At 43.5% G+C, this 19,352-nt stretch overlaps 1 protein-coding gene across 3 annotated transcripts in view; it reads right to left on the reverse strand.

Annotated features, from left to right (window-relative positions):
- Positions 1–10,072: 10,072 nt before the first annotated feature.
- Positions 10,073–19,352, reverse strand: part of arid4b (AT-rich interaction domain 4B) — a 201,097-nt gene continuing 191,817 nt past the window's right edge. For all 3 annotated transcript variants that reach the window (XM_068020532.1, XM_068020511.1, XM_068020502.1), the window contains 2 exons: positions 17,600–17,746; positions 10,073–12,090 (listed from right to left, as the gene is read on the reverse strand). In XM_068020532.1, the coding sequence (XP_067876633.1) occupies positions 11,954–12,090; positions 17,600–17,746 (284 nt within the window). In that variant the 3' untranslated portion in view covers positions 10,073–11,953. The remainder of the gene's footprint in view (positions 12,091–17,599; positions 17,747–19,352) is intronic.

Raw genomic sequence — 19,352 nt, forward strand, 5'->3', positions numbered from 1 at the left:
ACTGGCTAGGCCAGCATTTGTTGCCCATCCCTAATTGCCCTTGAACTGAGTGGCTTCCTAGGCCATTTCAGAGGGCAGTTAAGAGTCAACCACATTGCTGTGGGTCTGGAGTCACACGTCGGCCAGACTGGATAAGGATGGCAGATTTCCTTCCCTAAAGTCAACTAGATGGGTTTTAACAACAATGATAGTTTCATGGCACCATTTACTGAGACCAACTTTCAAATCCACATTTTTTATTATTAATTGCTGGAGCTGCCATGGTGGGATTTGAACCCATGCCCCCAGGGCATTCAGCTTGGGCCTTTGGATTACTGGTCTAGTGACATTACGACTACACCATCACCTCCATGGCACTATTTTGAAGACAAGCAGGGGAGTTATCCCTCAACAAACATCATAAAAATCAGATTATCACATTGCTGCTTGCTGTGCGCAAATTGGCTGCCAAATTTCCTACATTACAAAAGTGACTACACTTCAAAAGTAGTTCATTGGCTGTAAAGTGCTTTGAGATGTCTGACGGTCATGAAAGGCGCCATATAAATGCAAATCTTTTTTCTCATCTTGTCAGGTTTAAACCCCAAATCACAAGGTTTTAATCCTGAAGGAGCACTTGAGTAGTCACACTTTGTGCAAGCCTAGACAATCGGCTGGGCATCACAGCCAAGTCCACCAGCATTTATATATTAATGCAATAATAAGCAGTCGTTATTATGCCCATTTTGCACACCAAGCACATCCTCTAATAATCAGTGACATTAGCAGTGTAGTGTATTCTGAAACAGATTCCTGGAAAATAAGCTGTAATGCTAAAAGAGATACTTGCATTTTTATAATGCATTTCAAAACCTTAGGATATCCCAAAGCACTTTACGGTCAATGAGGTCATTTTGAAGTGAAGTAAATGTTGTATTGTAGGAAACATGGCAGCCAATTAGTTCACAGAAAACGCCCACAAACAGCAATGTGATAATAACCAGATAATTTGTTTTCGTGACGTTGGTTGAAAGATAAATATGGGCCAGGGCATTCGGGAGAACTCTCATGCACTTCTTCCAATACTGGCCATGGGATCTTTTACACCCACCAGACAGGACCTCAGTTTAACATTTCATATGAAAGACAGCACCTCTGACAGTGCAGCACTCTCTTAATTCTGTACTGCACGTGTCAGCTTAAATTTTGTGCTCAAGTCTCTGGACTGGGTCTTGAACCGATGCCATATTAACTCAGACGAGAGTGTGCTACCCACTGACCACAGCAAAGATCCAATGCCAAGCTCGACAAATACCGTAGCTTTCATTTCAATTTTCATCATTTCATACAGATTTTTCTTGAGCTCAAAATCCAACTCCATGATGCACATCCCATCAGTCTACACAGCTGGTGCCAAGATTGCTTCCGTCCTTATATGTTCATAAATATCCAAAGATAAGCAATCAAAGCCACTTTCTCTAACCTGCCAACTTCATTTTATAGAGGCAAGAATCAAAGAAGATGTCAAGATATTAGGAGAGATGAGCAAACGCTTGGGTTTTAAGGAGGGTCTTAAAAGGAGGGGACAGTGTTTGAAAGTTTTTTTTATTTGTTTGTGGGATGTGGGTGTCGCTGACTAGGCCAGTATTTGTTGCCCATCCCTTGACAAGTGAGTGGCTTGCGTGGCCATTTCAGAGGGCAGTTAAGAGTCAATCACATTGCTGTGGGTCTAGAGTCACATGTAGGCCAGACCAGGTAAGGACAGCAGATTTCCTTCCCTAAAGGACAGTAGTGAACCAGATGGGTTTTTACAACAATCGACAATGGTTTCGTGGTGATCATTGGACTTGCTTTTAATTCCAGATTCATTAATTGAATTCAAATTTCACCATCTGCCGTGGTGGATTTGAACCCATGTCCCCAGAGCTTTAGCTTGGGTCTGGATTACTAATCCAGTGATATTACCACTATGCCACCACCTTTCAGAGGAGGTCATCCAGAGCTTGAGGGCTAGGAGGTGATTTAAAGGCAAGTGGAGAGAGGGATGTGCAAAAGCCAAAGGAATGGAGGGCATGGGAGGTTGTAGGGTAGAGACAATTACAGAGATAGAGAGGGCTGAACTTGTGAAGGGATTTGTAGATGGTGATAGAATTTTAAATTTGTGGCATTGGGGGATCTGGAGTGAATGTGGGCCAGTGAGGACACAGTGGTGATGTGATGGGTAAACGAGGCTTACTGTGGGATCGGATACAGACAGCAGGGTTTGGGATGAGCTTTATGGAAGTTAGGAGGCCTGCCTAAAAAGAATTAGAACAGTCAAGTCTAGAGGTAACAAAGGCCTGGAGGAGAGTTTTAGCAGCAGATGGGCTGAAGCAGAGTGGAGACAGGTGATGTTACAGAGGTGGAAGTGGGTGGTCTGGGTGATGGAGAAGATAAGAGGATTGGAAGCTCAGCTCAGGGTCAAATAGGGCACCGAAGTTGGGAACAGTCTGGTTGGACCAGGAACAATGGTCAGGGAGAGAAATAGAATCAGTGACAAAGGTACAGAGTTTGTGGGGAGGGGGGGGGGGGGGGGGCGGTGACTGAAGACGATGGTTTCAGTCTTCCCAATGTTTAGCTGGGAGAAACTATGGCTCATCCAAGAGTAGATGTTGGACAAGCTGTGAGACAACAAAAGAGGCTGTGGCGGGCTTGAGAGAGCTAATGTAGAACCAGAACTGGGCATCATCAGTATGCAAGTGGAAGCTGACCAAGGTGGCATGTAAATGATGATGATGAGGGATTCTGAAGGCAATGGTGCAGGAAGAAGAAGCCATAGCTGGAGATGCTCGGGCTACAATCAGACAGGCCAGAGTGGAACGAAGTGAGCAAGACCCACCAGTGCAGACAGTGGAAACTGCAGACACTGCAATATCAGGGAGGGGGAAGGTTACCTGAGCACTTTGTACCAGAAGATGGTCACACCTTAGAATAGGGTTACCTGTTTTAGTCAGTGGTGAGGGACAGGAGGGTGTGACCGTGAGTAAGGCAGATAAAGGGACCAAGCAGACAGTAGTGGAGGAGCCTCAATCTTTGTAAGTGTCAAACAGGTCACCGCACTCTAGGAAGGATGTGATTGCACTGGAGAGGGTGCAGAGGAGATTCACCAGGATGTTGCCTGGACTGGAGCATTTCAGCTATGAAGAGAGACTGGATAGGCGAAGGTTGTTTTCCTTAGAGCAGAGAAGGCTGAGGGGGACCTGATTGAGGTATACAAAATTATGAGGGACATTGATAGGATAGATAGGAAGAAACTTTTTCCCTTAGCGGAGGGATCAATAACCAGGGGGGCATAGATTTAAGGTAAGGGGCAGGAGGGTTAGAGGGGATTTGTGGAAAAAAATTTTCACCCAGAGGGTGGTTGGAATCTGGAACACACTGTCTGAAGGGGTGGTAGAGGCAGGGACCCTCACAACATTTAAGAAGTATTTAGAACAAAGAACAAAGAACAAAGATAATTACAGCACAGGAACAGGCCCTTCGGCCCTCCAAGCCTGCACTTGAAATGCCATAGCATACAAGGCGACGGGCCAAGTGCTGGAAAATGGGATTAGAATAGATAGGTGCTTGATGGCCAGCACAGCCACGATGGGCTGAAGAGCCTGTTTCTGTGCTGCATAACTCTATGAATCTAGGTTTAAGGTGCTTGCAACCTGTGTGGATGAAAGTGAAGTCTGCAGGGTGGATGAGCAGACTGGCCATGGCACCATGGTACAGAAAGCCATTCAAGCAGGGGGAGCAAAAAGGAAAGTAGTGGTAGTAAGGGACAGTATAGTGAGGAGGATTGACAACTATTCTCTGCTGCAAAGAGCGAGAGTCCAGACATCTGTGTTGCCTACCCAGTGCCAGGGTTTGGGACATCTGCTCAAGGCTGGAGAGGAACTTAAGAGTGGGAGGAGGAGGATCCAGTTGTCGTGGTCCCTGTAGGTATCAACAATGTAGGCAGGACAAGGAAAGTAGTTATACATAGTCAGTATGAGGAACTAAGTGCAAAATTAAGAAGCAGAACCTCTGGATTATTACCTGAGCCACATGCAAATTGTCATAGGGCAAATAAGATTAGAGAAATGAATGCATGGCTCACAGACTGGTGTGGTAGAAGTGGGTTCCGGTTCGTGGGGCATTGGCACCAGTACTGGGGAAAGGGGGGTGCTGTACCATTGGAACGGTCTACACCCTGAACCATGCTGGGACCAGACGTCCAGAAGCCTGCATAACCAGGGAAGTAGAGTGGGTTTTAAACTAAATAGTGGGAGCAAGGGATCAAATTTGGGAAGATGTGGTAAATCAAAGAGTAGAGACAAGGCAAGAGAGAAAATTATTAAGAGAGGAATGATAAACAGACCATGACAGGAAGGGACAGAGAGTACAAATTTAATCAGCAGAAAAGGCTAGAGATTACAAAAATAAAGGACAAAGCTAAAGACTCTGTATCTGAATGCACATAGCATGCAGCATTCGAAACAAAACAGATGAACTGATAGCACAAATAGAAATAAATACGATTTCACAGCCATTACAGATGACATAGATTGGGACCTGAATATTGAAGGGCACATGACATTTAGGAAGGACAGGAAGCTAGGAAAAGGTGGAGAGGTGGCTCTGTTAATTAATGATGGTATTAGCACAACAGAGAGTGATGACCTAAGTTCAGGAAACTAGCATGTAGAAACCGCTTGGGTAGAGATGAGAAATGATGAAGGCAACATGTCACTTGTGGGAGTGGTGGTACAGGCCCCCTTTTGCAAAATACACAGAATAGATACATTCCAATGAGAAAGAAAAATTCCAAGGAGAGGACCCACCATCCGTGGTTAACTAAAAAAGTTAAAAGATAGCATCAAACTTAAAGAAAAGTATATAACTGCGTGAAGATGGGTGGCAGGTGAGAAAATTGGACAGAATATAAAAACAGCAAAGAATGACTAAAAGATTAATAAAGGGGGAAAAATTAGAGTACAAGAGAAAGCTAGCTAGAAATATAAAATCAGATAGTAAGACTTCCTACAGATACTTAGAAAAGTTAACAAAGTGAGCGTTGGTCCTATAGAAAGTGAGTCTGGGGAATTAATAATGCAAAATAAGGAGATGGCAGATGAATTGAACAGGTATTTTGTATCAGGCTTCACTATAGAGGATACCAGTAACATCCCAGAAATAGACATAAATCAGGAAATGGAAGGGAGGGAGGAACGCAAGAAAATTATAATCACCAATGAAGTGATACAGAGCAAACTGTTGGAGTTGTGGGCTGACAAGTCCCTGGGTCCTGATGAACTACATCCTAGGGTCTTAAAAGTGGTTAGTGAGATAGTTGATGCATTAGTTTTAATTTTCCAAAATGCCACTAGATTGGAAAATAGCAAATAGACAGAAAGCAGGAAACTAAAGGCCAGTTAGCTTAACATCTGTCATGGGGAAAATGTTAGAAGCTAATATTAAAGACGTTATAGCAGGGCACTTAGAAAAATCCAAGGAAATCAGACAGAGTCAACATGGATTTGTGAAAGGGAAATCATGTTAAATAAATTTATGGGAGTTCTTTGAAGAAGTAACATGTGCTGTGGATAAAGGGGAACTGGTGGATGTACTGGACTTAGATTTTCAGAAGGCATTTGATAAGGTACTACATCAAAGGTTATTGCGGAAAATAAAAACTCATGGTGTAGGGGGCAACATATTGGTATTGATAGAAGATTGGCTAGCTAACAGAAAACAGAGAGTAGGCAGAACTGGGTCATTTTCTGATTGACAAGATATAACGAGTGGTGTGCCACAGGGATCAATGCTGGGGCCTCAACTTTTTATAATTTATATAAATGACTTGGATGAAGGGACCGAAGGCGTGGTTGCTAAGTTTGCTGATGACACAAAGATAGGTAGGAAAATAAGTTGTGAAGAGACATGAGGAGGCTACAAAGGGATATAGATAGGTTAAGTGAGTGGGCAGAGATCTGACAAATGTGGGAAAATGTGAAATTGTCCATTTTGGTAGAAAGAATAAAAAAGCATATTATCTAAATGGCGAGGGATTGCAAAGCTCTGAGAAGCAGAGCGATCTAGGTGTCCTGGTGTATGAATCACAAAAGGTTAGTATGCAGGTACAGCACGTAATTAGGAAAGCTAATAGAATGTTATCGTTTATTGCAAAGGAATGGAGTATAAAAGTAGGGAGGTTATGCTTCAGTTATACAGGGCATTGGTGAGACCACACCTGGAGTACTGTGTACAGTATTGGTCTCCTTATTTAAGGAAGGATGTAAATGCGTTGGAAGCAGCTCAGAGAAGGTTTACTAGACTCATACCTGGAATGGGCAGGTTGTCTTATGAGGAAAGGTTGGACAGGCTAGGGTTGTATCCACTGGAGTTTACAAGAGTAAGAGGCAACCTGATGGAAACGTACAAGACCCTGAGGGGTCTTGACAGGTTGCACGTGAAAAGGATGTTTCCCCTTGTTGGAGAATCTAGAAGTAGGGGTCACTGTTTAAAAATAAGGAGTTGCCCTTTTAAGACAGAGATGAGGAGAAATCTTTTCTCTCAGAGGGTCATGAGTCTTTGCAACACTCTTCCTCAAAAAGTGATGGAAGCAGAGTCTTTGAATATTTGTAAGGCAGAGGTAGATAGATTCTTGATAAAAAAGGGGGGTGGAAGGTTATTGGGGGTAGGCAGGAATGTGGAGTCGGGGGTTATAGTCAGATCAGCCATGATCTTGTTGAATGGCAGAGCAGGCACGAGGGGCCAAGTGGCCTGCTCCTGCTCCTAATTTGTATGTTTGTTTGGAGGATGAGTGTTGGAGAAGGGTGGTGCTTTTGATCATACCAAAGGTTGCAGCAACCATGGCCAATCACAGGGAACGTTGTTTGTGACTTCCTTAGGGCCTTTTCTTCAGAACAGGAGGAAGCCATTCAGCCCCTCGAGCCTGGGGTTCCACCCAGGGATGGGCACCAACATATTGCACCATGGACATTTGACAAAATTGATTCAGGCACAGACATGGGGGCTATCAAAACACAGTCCAATTTAAAACACAGTCTGATTTAAAACACATTTCTCCAGATTTAACGAGATAACCTGGCACTGTTTTTGCTTGCACAAGTAATCAATGTCTGCCCGCACACTTGATGTAGCAATATGGAGATTTCAGATAGATGTCATGGCAGACTGGTGCAAAAGGTGAAGTCACACGGGATCAGAGGTGAGCTGGCAAGATGGATACAGAACTGGCTCAGTCATAGAAGACAGAGGGTATCAGTGGATGGGTGTTTTTCTGAATGGAGGGATGTGACTAGTGGTGTTCCGCAGGGATCAGTGCTGGGACCTTTGCTGTTTGTAGTATATATAAATGATTTGGAGGAAAATGTAGCTGGTCTGATTAGTAACTTTGCGGACGACACAAAGGTTGATGGAGTTGCGGATAATGATGAGGATTGTCAGAGGATACAGCAGGATAGAGATTGGTTGGAGACTTGGGCGGAGAAATGGCAGATGGAGTTTAATCTGGACAAATGTGAGGTAATGCATTTTGGAAGGTCTAATGCAGGTGGGAGGTATACAGTAAATGGCAGAACCCTTAGGAGTATTGACAGGCAGAGAGATCTGGGCGTACAGGTCCACAGGTCACTGAAAGTGGCAACGCAGGTGGATAAGGTAGTCAAGAAGGCATTCGGCATGCTTGCCTTCATCAGTCGGGGCATAGAGTATAAAAATTGGCAAGTCATGTTGCAGCTACACAGAACCTTAGTTAGGCTACACTTAGAATATTGCGTGCCATTCTGGTCGCCACACTACCAGAAGGACGTGGAGGCTTTGGAGAGGGTACAGAGGAGGTTTACCAGGATGTTGCCTGGTCTGGAGGGCATTAGCTATGAGGAGAGGTTGGAAAAACTCGGATTGTTTTCACTGGAACGACAGAGGTGGAGGGGCGACATGATAGAGGTTTACAAAGTTATGAGCGGCATGGACAGAGTGGATAGTCAGAAGCTTTCTCCCAGGGTGGAAGAGTCAGTTACTAGGGGACATAGGTTTAAGGTGCGAGGGGCAAAGTTTAGAGGGGATGTGCAAGGCAAGTTTTTTTACACAGAGGGTGGTGAGTGCCTGGAACTTGCTGCCAGGGGAGGTGGTGGAAGCAGATACGATAGCAACGTTTAAGAGACATCTTGACAAATATATGAATAGGAAGGGAATAGAGGGATACGGTCACCGGAAGTGCAGAAGGTGTTAGTTTCGGCAGGCATCAAGATCGGCGCAGGCTTGGAGGGCCAAATGGCCTGTTCCTGTGCTGTACTGTTCTTTGTTCTTATGTCAATCTGTCAGGACTGATTGTGATCTCTCTCTCTCCCCCTCTGTGTCCATCCCCCCTCCCTCCTGTGTCCAGCCTCTTCTCCCCCTGCCGTGTCATTGAGTCATTAACAGCACAGAAGGAGGCCATTCGGCACAGAGTCCGTGCTGGCTCTCCATGGAGCTCTGCAGTTAGTCTCACTCCCTGGCTCGATCCTCGTAGTCCTGCAAGTCTATTTCTCTCAGGTAGCCATCCAACCTCCTCTTGAAGTCACTGATTGTCTCCACTTCCACCACCCTTGTGGGCAGTGAGTTCCAGATCATTACCACCCACTGCATAAAAAGGTGCTTCCTCATATTCCCCCTGCACCATTTGCCCAAAGCTCTGAATCTGTGTCCCCTAGCCCTTGTACCATCAGTTAATGGGAGCAGTTTTACCTTGTCTAACTTATCTCAGCCTTGTACACCTATATTCAATCTCTCTCAATCTTCTTTGTCCTAAGGAGAACAAGCACAGCTTTTCCAATCTAACCTTGTAACTAAAATCCTCCATCCTGGAACCATTCTGGTAAATCTCCCCTGCACCCTCTCAAGGACCCTCTCATCCTTCCAAAAGAGTGGTGACCAGAACTGGATGCAATACTCCAGCTGGGGCCTAACCAGAGCTTTATAATGGTGTCCATCCCCCGCACCCCTCCCCCCCCAAACTCCCTGGGCTGGTACTTGTTTAAAGGGCTACCTGACTCTCAGCATGCTCCCTGTGCTCTGCGTGCGCTTCTGTCTATGTGCTGCCCTGCTTCTTGCTCTCCTCTTGGCCTCTCTCACCCTCTCCCCCGCAGCAGCCATTCGCTGAACCGTGTGAAAACAGCAGGGGTGGTTGATCCCAGTGCGCCTGCGCTTGAACCACCAATCAGCACTCATCCCGCCCAGGCAGCCCGCTGTCAGTTACAAACACTGAGCAATCACAGACAGGTGTTCCACCATCCACCAGGCGCAGGTCCTGCCTCTACCTGCTGCACACTTTAATAGGAGAGCCATCAATCAAAGCCAAGCCATGGGCAGTCCACTTTCAGTCACAGAGGATTGGCGGGCCGGATGGAAACCACAGACCTCAAAATTTTTTTACCACAGACACTGGCCTCAGTGTACAGATACACTGCTGACCCCTTGTTCCTCCATTCAATTAAATCATGGCTGATTTTCACCTCTAACTCTTAGCTAACAAAAATCTAAGCAATCGCAGTCTTGACATTTTCAGTTGACCTAGTTTTGATGTGGTGGATAGCTGATTGGAGAGCTTTAAACGGGCAAAGTGCGGTAGAGATGGGCACAGACATGAATGTCAAGAGTAAAGGGATGATAGCAGATGGGGCTGGCAGTTTGTAAGGACGGTGGTGAGTTGGGGGTGGGGAGGGTTGCCAACCCTCCAGGGTTGCTAAGGAGTCTCCAGGAATTGAAGGTGAATCAGCAGGACACTGCTGTGAGCAAAAACTTGAGAGGAAAATCATTTTTCTTCTATATTCTTTGAACACCTTTGTTTATTAGTTATAGAAATATTGGAAATGAGGAAAAAAAAGGCTGTTTGACTGGGCAGGGATGAAACCTCCAGGAATACGTCCAACCAGTGTTGGCAACCCGGCTGGGAACCCTAGTATTTGTTTCAGTGACCCTCTCTGACTTGTGAGAACAGTTGCCAAACAGTGACACTGTAACTATTGAAACCTCATTTTCTCAACACATTTATTGAGTTAAAAAAAAAACAGTTTTGGTGTGCTAGAAAGAAAACAGTTTCACAAACTATGGCATTTTATTTCAAATGGAAGCCTTTGAATTTGCTTACATTTTTTTTTTACAATAAATTACATAATTTCCAACCTTTTTGGAATCTAATAAATATTATATAACTTTCAATAAGTTCTTTTTAAAGTACATTGAGCTGTCAAACAAAGGTCCCACAGTCATGTACAGGGTCAAAATTTTCTGTAACCATTGTCAAAAAATTATTTTAAAGAGCACAAGCTACACAGACCAAACAAATAGGCTTTTCCTACAAAGATCCTGTGTTAATTCAGAGGCGAATGAAACCCAACAGTTACAAACATAAAACCACCTGGCAGGTCTTGTGAAGAGACGCGCGCCCTCTCACACTTTTTGATACCTTTTAAAAAAGATAAAAAGCAACATGCTAACTTTGAATCGAGGTACACCAAAATTACCAGAAAAACAGTGAAACACTCTGTACAGAGACGTGCAGTGCATCAATAGCACTGCTCTTTAAATACAACTCCAAGGTAGGGGTGGGGGTGGGAGTGGGGGGGGTGTTCTAAATATACAAAAGGCTTTATAAAAAGTAAAGGGCTCACATGTATCAGACAAATAACAGACTCATTGTTACATACAACATAAAATCCGGGCAAAAGGTTTTGTTTTGTTTATTCCAGGGCATGGCTGTGTACTGTGTATCTTGATTTGAAATCCTCCAATGCCACCTCAATAATCACAGAAGATCTCAAAGAGCGCAGGTTGGCAGTCACTACACAGCCGAGATGTGTATGAAGGCTAGTTTTGATCCACTTCGCTAACGATAAAATGAGTATTAGAAACCAAGTATTTTATATGCTTTCAGGAAAAAAAATCCCCTTTCATTTACAAGGAAGGAAAGAACACAAAAATAGAACTTGTCATTATTTCCCTAGAATAAATATATCTTTTAGGCTGGCAAGTACAATGTTCATTATACACAGTTTTTTTTTTAAAGATTTTTTTATACAGGTTTTGTTAGCTATTTTCTCTCATTTTTTGACGAAATGTTCTGTATCAAAATTAAAGAAAAAATATCAATGACTTTATATAAAAATGACAAAATAGGTTTCCTCTCCAACTTAACACGTCAGGGAAAACTCACAGTAACCTTTCCCCTAGATCCAAACCTGTAAACACAAGGCAGTAATCAGGAAGGAATCTTGTATGCATTTTGGTTACACATTGAAGGCTGATGCCAAAAGCACTCTGTTCCAGCACTCACTGCCCGCTGCAGTCTTTGAATTACCTGTGCTTGTGTTACACAAAATAATGCTGCAAGCAATCTTTCTCTTTTTTGTTGTTGTTTTAAAAACAGTAACAGTAAAATTCATTTAAGAAAAGCTTGTGCGATAAAAGAACCAAATCAATACCAGAGATCATCAAATGGTCCGACTTCAATGGGAAAGGGGAGGGGACAGTTCAAGCCCACCTGTACGCTGCCGGAGCTGGTTAAAATCGGACACGTATGGAATCTTCAGGTAAGGAACATAAAGAGGTGGAAGTCCCTTCCTGCCGCTCCTTCTCCGCGCCCCCAAAAAATAATGGTAAAGCCCACCCATCAACAGTTACACGATTCCCAGACAGACTGCAAATGGTTATTGCTCCAACAGAACACTTCATTGTACTTCTTCATCTTCATGAAAGTGCACTTAAGTGCTATGTTAGTTTTGCTGAGAAGCAGTTTTTCTTATGGAGTATAGTGCTAGCTGAATTGTTTTTTCGTTTCATATTTTTCTTTGTGCCTCTATCCAGCGTCTCTTTTTTCAAAAAAAAATTAAAATAATAATAAAAATTAAAATACAAGAAGTCCCGGGAGCTGTTTAAGTGCACTGTGCATCAGAAGGTCCTTTCATCACCTACATTCCACCGACAGCCCATTCTGTGATGAGTTGGATACGGATGGATCGGCCAGCGTTAGCATGACGGCTGCCGTGAGGGAACTGGATGAGGGCGAGGACGAAGAGGATGCTGTTGTTGCAGAGGCGTTTGCTGTGGATTAGAAAAGAGAAAAAAAAATGAAATTGTTGAAAATTTTCCCAAACTAAATTACATGGACATTAGCTAGAACACCTTTCACAGCCGCAGGGTATTCCAAAGTGCTTTGCAGCCAATGAAGTGCTTCTGTCACTGTTGTAGGAAGCCAATTGGTGCACAGCAAGATCCCACATATAGCAATGTGATAATGATCAGATAATCTGATTTAGTGATGTTGGTAGAAGGATAAATACTGGCCAGGATACCTTTTCTTTTCTTTGAAATAGTGTTGTGGGATCTTGTACATCCACCCAAGAGGGCAGACAGCACCAGGCTGACAATTCAGTGCAGTACTGAGAGAGTGCTGCACAGTTCGAGGTGCAGTCTTTCAGATAAGATGTTAAACTGAGGCTTCCTCTGCCCTTTTGGGTGGATATCAAAGATTGCATGGCACTATTTCAAAGAAGGGTAGTGGAGTTCTCCCTGGTGTCCTGGTCAATATTTATCCCTCAAGCAACATCACTAAAAAACAGATTAGGAATGCAAGTTTTTCTTTTCCCCTTCGACAATCATAGTCAGATGCCTGTTGTGCTGAGCCTCACTAGGGAACACACAGACCAAGCTCCCTCCTGGTGACAGCTCAGGGGGCCGCCTCCCAGTGTTTACATTCCAGCTCCTGGCTTCCTTATCCTTAGAGTCTGCAGTAACAATGGGATCACGCAGCTCTAAATGAAGAGCCAGTTCTAGCACAGGTAAGATGGGCCAAACAACCTCTTTCTGTGCTGTCATTTCTACGATTCTATCAGCAACAACAAACAGAATTTATATAGCGTCTTTCACATAGGAAAACGTCCCAAGGTGCTTCACAGGAGCATAATCAGACAAAATCTGACAGCGAGTCACATGAAATATTAGGCCAGATGACCAAAAGCTTGGTCAAAGCAGTACATACGAACATTCAAACATACAAATTAGGAGCTGAAGTAGGCCATTCGGCCCCTCGAGCCTTCTCTGCCATTCAATAAGATCATGGCTGATCTCAAATTCCACACTCCCATCTACCCCTGATAACCTTTGATTCCCTTTCCTAACAAGAATCTATCTATCCCTGCCTTAAAAATATTCAATGACCCCACCTCCACCACCTTCTGTGGCAGACAGTTCCAAAGTCGCACAACCCTCAGAGAAAAAAATTCTCCTCATCTCTGTCCTAAAAGGCCGACCCCTAATTTTAAAACAGTGCTCCCCAGTTCTGGACTCACCCAGAAGAGGAAACATCCTTTCCACATCCGCCTTGTCAAGACTGTTCAGGATCTTATAAACTTCAATCAAGTCTCCCCTCACTCTTCTAAACTCCAGTGAAAACAAGCCCAGTCTGTCCAACCTTTTCTCATAAGACAACCCACTCATTTCAGTTATCAATCTAGTAAACCTTCTCTGAAGCGCCTCCAACACATTCGCATCCTTCCTTAAATATGGAGACCAAAATTGCAGACAGTATTCAAGATGTGGTTGCACCAATGCCCTCTATAACCAAAGCACAACATCCTTACTTTTATTTTCAATTCCTCTCATAATAAAGGATAGCATTCCATTAGCCTTATTTATTACTTGCTGTACCTGCATACTAACCTTTTGTGTCTCATGCACTAGAACACCGACATCCCTTTGCACCTCGGAATTCTGCAGTCATTCTCCATTTAAGTTATACTCTGCTTTTTTATTCTTCCTGCCGAAGTGAACAACTTCACATTTTCCCACATTATATTCCATCTGCCAGATTTTTGCCCACTCACTCACTCAACCTATCTATTATCGGTCTGCAACCTCCTTATGTCCTCTTCACAACATACTTTCCTACCTACCTTTGTGTCATCTGCAAATTTAGGAACATAGGAAGATAGGAACAGGAGTAGGCCATTCAGCCCCTCGAGCCTGTCCCGCCATTCAATGAGATCATGGCTGATCGGTAGCCTAACTCCATATACCTGCCTTTGACCCATATCCCTTAATATCTTTGCTTAACAAAAATCTATCTCAGATTTAAAATTAATAACTGTTCTAGCTTCAACTGCTGTTTGTGGGAGAGAGTTCCAAACCTCGACCACCCTTTGCGTGAAGAAGTGCTTCCTAACATCTCTCCTGAACGGTCTGGTCCTAGTTTTTAGACTATGTCCCCTAGTTTTAGAATCTCCAACCAGTGGAAATAGTTTATCTTTATCTAGCCTGTCGTTTCCTGTTACTATCTTGAAGACTTCGATCAGATCACCCCTTAACCTTCTAAATTCTAGCGAAAACAGGCCTAATTTGTGTAATATCTCCTCGTAACTTAACCCCTGTAGTCCAGGTATCATTCTTGTAAACCTACGTTGCACTCCCTCCAAGGCCAATACATCCATCCTAAGGTGTGGTGCCCAGAACTGCTCACAGTACTCCAAGTGGGGTCTAACCAGGGTTTTGTACCACTGCAGCATAACCTCTGTGTCTTTATACTCCAATCCTCTGGATATAAAGGCTAGCGTTCCATTAGCCTTTTTGATTATTTTCTGCACTTGCTCGTGGCATTTTAAAGATCTATGCACCTGAACCCCCTAAGTCTCTTTGGCTATCCACTGTACTTAACCTCTTCCCATTTAGAAAGTACTCTGCTCTATCCTCTTTTGGTCCAAAATGGATAATCTCACACTTGCCCATATTGAAATCCATCTGCCACAGTTTTGCCCACTCACCTCGTCTGTCGATATCTCTTTGCAATTTTATGCTGTCATCTAGACTGTCTACAATGCCACCTAACTTTGTATCATCAGCAAATGTGGATATATGACTTACTATATCATCCAAGTCGTTAGTGAATAATGTGAATAATTGAGACCCCAACACAGATCTCTGCGGGACACCACTAGTCACATCCTGCCAATCGGAGTACTTACCCATTATCCCCACTCTCTGTCACCTACCACTCAACCAACTTCCTAAACATGTCAATAATTTGCCCTCAACTCCATGGACTTCTACCTTAGTTAACAGTCTGTTATGTGGGACTTTATCAAATGCCTTCTGGAAGTCCATATAAATAACATCCATAGACATTCCCCTGTCCACTACCTTAGTCACCTCTTCAAAAAATTCAATGAGATTTGTCAGGCGTGACCTTCCCGTCATGAATCCATGCTGGTTGTCCCTGATTAACTGAAATTTTTCTAGGTGTTCAGTCACCCTATCCTTGATTATAGACTCCAGCAACTTGCCCACCACAGATGTCAGGCTAACTGGTCTGTAATTTCCTTGGTTCGCCCTTTCACCCTTCTTAAAAAGTGGAGTGACATGTGCAACCTTCCAATCCAGCGGAACCACTCCTGAATCTAGGGCACTCTGCAAGACTATAGTTAGGGCATCTACAATGTGCTCCCCTACTTCCTTTAACACCTTCGGATGGAAACCGTCAGGTCCTGGGGATTTCTCACTCTTTAGTTCCATTAATTTCCTTGTTACTGATGATTTACTGACGTTAATTGTATTAAGTCCCTGTCCCCTATTGGCTATTAATTTTTTCGGGACTTCCGGTAAGTTATCCTCCTTTTCAATTGTAAATACTGAGGTAAAGTAATTGTTCAACATGTCTGCCATTTCTCCATCAATGACAATATCTCCATTTTCAGCTTTTAGTGGGCCTACATTGCTCTTGACCACCCACTTTTCCTTTATGTAACTATAACATTTCTTCTTATTGATTTTGATGTTCCTTGCAAGTTTCCTTTCATAATCTCTTTTAGTAACTCTTATAAGCTGCTTTGTGACCCTTTGCTGGTCTTTGTATCGATCCCATTCGGCCGGATCTGTGCTGCGTTTTGCATTTTTGTAAGCCCTTTCTTTTTGTTTTATGCTATCCCTAATCTCTTTAGTTGTCCATGGCTGTTTTTTCTGTGAAGTGGAGCTTTTTCCTCTCAGGGGTATATACTTGCTCTGTATTTCGTTAAATGTTTCTTTAAATATTCTCCACTGTTCTTCAGTCGTTTGACCCATTAACAGATCTACCCAGTTTACCGTGGACAGTCTCTGTCTCATCCCGGTAAAGTCAACCTTACCCAAGTCTACCAAGCCATCGCTTCCCTCATCTAAGTCATTGATATAAATTATAAAATGTTGAGGTCCCAGCACAGACCTCTGCGGGACTCCACTCATCACATCCTGCCAATCAGAAAAGAACCCATTTATGCATACTCTCTATTTTCTGCTAGCCAGCCAATCTTCATGCTAATATATTACCCCCTGCGCCATGAGCTCCTACTTTGCGCAACAACATTTTATGTGGCACCTTGACAAATGTCTTCTGGAAATCCAAGTACAGTACGTCAATGGGTGCCCCTTTATCCATGGCACATGAACTTCAAAGAACTCCAATAAATTGGTTAAACATGGTCTTCCTTTCACAGAGCCATGCTGACTATTCCCGATTACCCCCTTGAGTTTTTCTTGTGTGTCCAGCTATAGGCTCCTTAATGATCTAACATCTTCCCCACGACAGACGTCAAGCTAACTAGCCGACAGTTACCTGTTTTCTGCCTCCCCCACTTCTTGAATAGCAGGGTTATATTTGCTATTTTCCAGTCTGTTAGAACCTTTCCAGAAACTAGCGAATTTTGAAAAATTAACACCAACGCATCGACTACCTCATCAGCCACTTCTTTTAAGACCCTAGGATGAAGCCCATCAGCTCCATCAGTTTGCTCAGTACCACTTCCCTAGTGATTGTAATTTCACCAAGTTCCTCTCTTCCTTCCACCTCCTGATTTATAGCTATTACTGGAATGTTTATTGTATCCTCAATAGTGAAGACAGAAGCAAAATATTTCTTCATTGCATCTGCCATTTCCTTATTATCTACTATTAACTCCCCATTCTCACTCTCTAGAGGACCAACACTCACTTCACACTTTACTTACTCGTTTCCTTTTTAAATACCTGCAGAAACTCTTGCTATCCGTTTTTACATTTCTAGCAAGCTTCCTCTCATACACTAATTTCTTTCTCCTGATTAACCGTTTAGTCATTCTCTGCCGTTCTTTATATTCTAACCAATCATCTGACCTGCCACTCATCTTTGTGCAATTATATGCCTTTTCCTTAAATTAGATGCTTTCTTTAACTTCTTTAGTTAACCCCTTAGAATTTTTCTTTATAGTAGGAATAATACTTATTGTGAGTATTCTGAAATATCTCCTTGAATGTCTGCCACTGCTTCTCTATTGATCTATCTCCTAGCCTAGTAACCCAGTTCACGTCAGCTAGCTCAGCTTTCATGCCCCCATAGTTGCCCTTATTTACGTTTAAAATATGCATCTTAGACCCACTCCTCTCTTTCAAACTGGACGTAAAATTCAATCATAGGGGTAGGTTTTAAGGAGTGTCTTAAAGGAGGAGGGAGCAAGTGGGTTTTTAGATCAGAGAAATTAAAGCCTGTTCAGTAACAGTACAAATTCTTTCAATGTGAATGTGAAAATGCACAATGTGCTGGCAGACTTACTATCACGGTCTTTCTTTTTCATGCGTTTTCTTCTTCTGTCGATGGAGGCCACCTCCGATTTTAGGGAGAGGTAATGTCGCCTGATTTCCTGCAGCTTCTCTTGAAGGAATGCAATGCGTTCTGCACTGCTCATGTTTTCAACATCAGCTATAAAGCAGAGTTTTTAAATCAATGACCAACAATCAGAGCATCTCATTCACGTTCCACACACCTGCAGTAATCATCTATTTAAGGTCTTAATGTACTTCAACTCTCAACAACAACTTGCAGTTACACAGCACCTTTATTGTAGTAAAAATGTCCCAAGACACTTCATAGGATTGTTATCAGGCACAATTTGACACTGAGTCACATAAAGGCAGAGAGTGGAGTAGAGAAGTTTAGGGAGGGAATTCTCGAGCTTAGGACCTCGCCAACTGAAGACATGGTTGCCAATGGTGGAGTGGTGACAACTGGGGATGCACAAGAGATCAGAATTGGGGGAGAGCAGAGATCTTGGACAGTTGTAAGGTTGGAGGAGGTTACAGAGATAGGGAGAGGCGAGGCCATGGAGGGATTTGAAAATAAAGATGAGAATTTTTAAATCGAGATATTGCCCGACCGGGAGCCAATGCTAGTGAGCACAGGGGTGATGGCTAAGAGGATGGATTTGGGGGCACCGTGCAATAATGCAACAATGTCCAACCCACATCAACATCTCCTTTTCGCAGGCAAGCTTAACTGCAGGGGTTGGCAGCACCCTGTGTGGAGGGGTTGTCTTGAGTGAATGGGGGTTTTCAAAACCCAGTTGTTCAGCACAGTACTGTGATTTAAACAGCAGGATCTTTAAATCTGAGCTGATCACTTCCAGGCATCTGAAGAAATAGGGAGCTAAGGAGACACAGGAATAAGCCAGAATTTAAAACTAAATAAAAATAAAACAATTGAATGGAAATATGTATTTAACAGTGACCAACACACGGAAAATAAAGTTGTACAAAATTTATTGTAGGTGTCTATAGTACGTTCAGGGAAACTGTAAAGCAAGAAAAAACTTGCACTGACTCAGAAGGTGCGTTTCAATGCTGGCCTCAGACACCGGAAACATCAGAGGAATATATGATGGCATTAAGAGAGCTCTTGGGCCAACCATCAAGAAGATCGCCCCCCTCAAATCTAAATCAGGGTACATAATCACTGACCAACACAAACAAATGGACCGCTGGGTTGAACACTACCTAGAACTGTACTCCAGGGACAATGTTGTCACTGAGACTGCCCTCAATGCAGCCCAGCCTCTACCAGTCATGGATGAGCTGGACATACAGCAAACAAAATCGGAACTCAGTGATGCCATTGATTCTCTAGCCAGCGGAAAAGCCCCTGGGAAGGACAGCATTACCCCTGAAATAATCAAGAGTGCCAAGTCTGCTATACTCTCAGCACTACATGAACTGCTATGCCTGTGCTGGGACGAGGGAGCAGTACCTCAGGACATGCGCGATGCCAATATCATCACCCTCTATAAAAACAAAGGTGACCGCGGTGACTGCAACAACTACCGTGGAATCTCCCTGCTCAGCATAGTGGGGAAAGTCTTTGCTCGAGTTGCTCTAAACAGGCTCCAATAGCTGGCCGAGCGCGTCTACCCTGAGGCACAGTGTGACTTTCGTGAAGAGAGATCGACCATTGACATGCTGTTCTCCCTTCGTCAGATACAGAAGAAATGCCACCAACAACAGATGCCCCTCCACATTGCTTTCATTGATCTCAC

The sequence above is a fragment of the Heterodontus francisci genome, chromosome 3, assembly GCF_036365525.1.
Source record: "Heterodontus francisci isolate sHetFra1 chromosome 3, sHetFra1.hap1, whole genome shotgun sequence".
Taxonomy (NCBI): Eukaryota; Metazoa; Chordata; class Chondrichthyes; order Heterodontiformes; family Heterodontidae; genus Heterodontus; species Heterodontus francisci.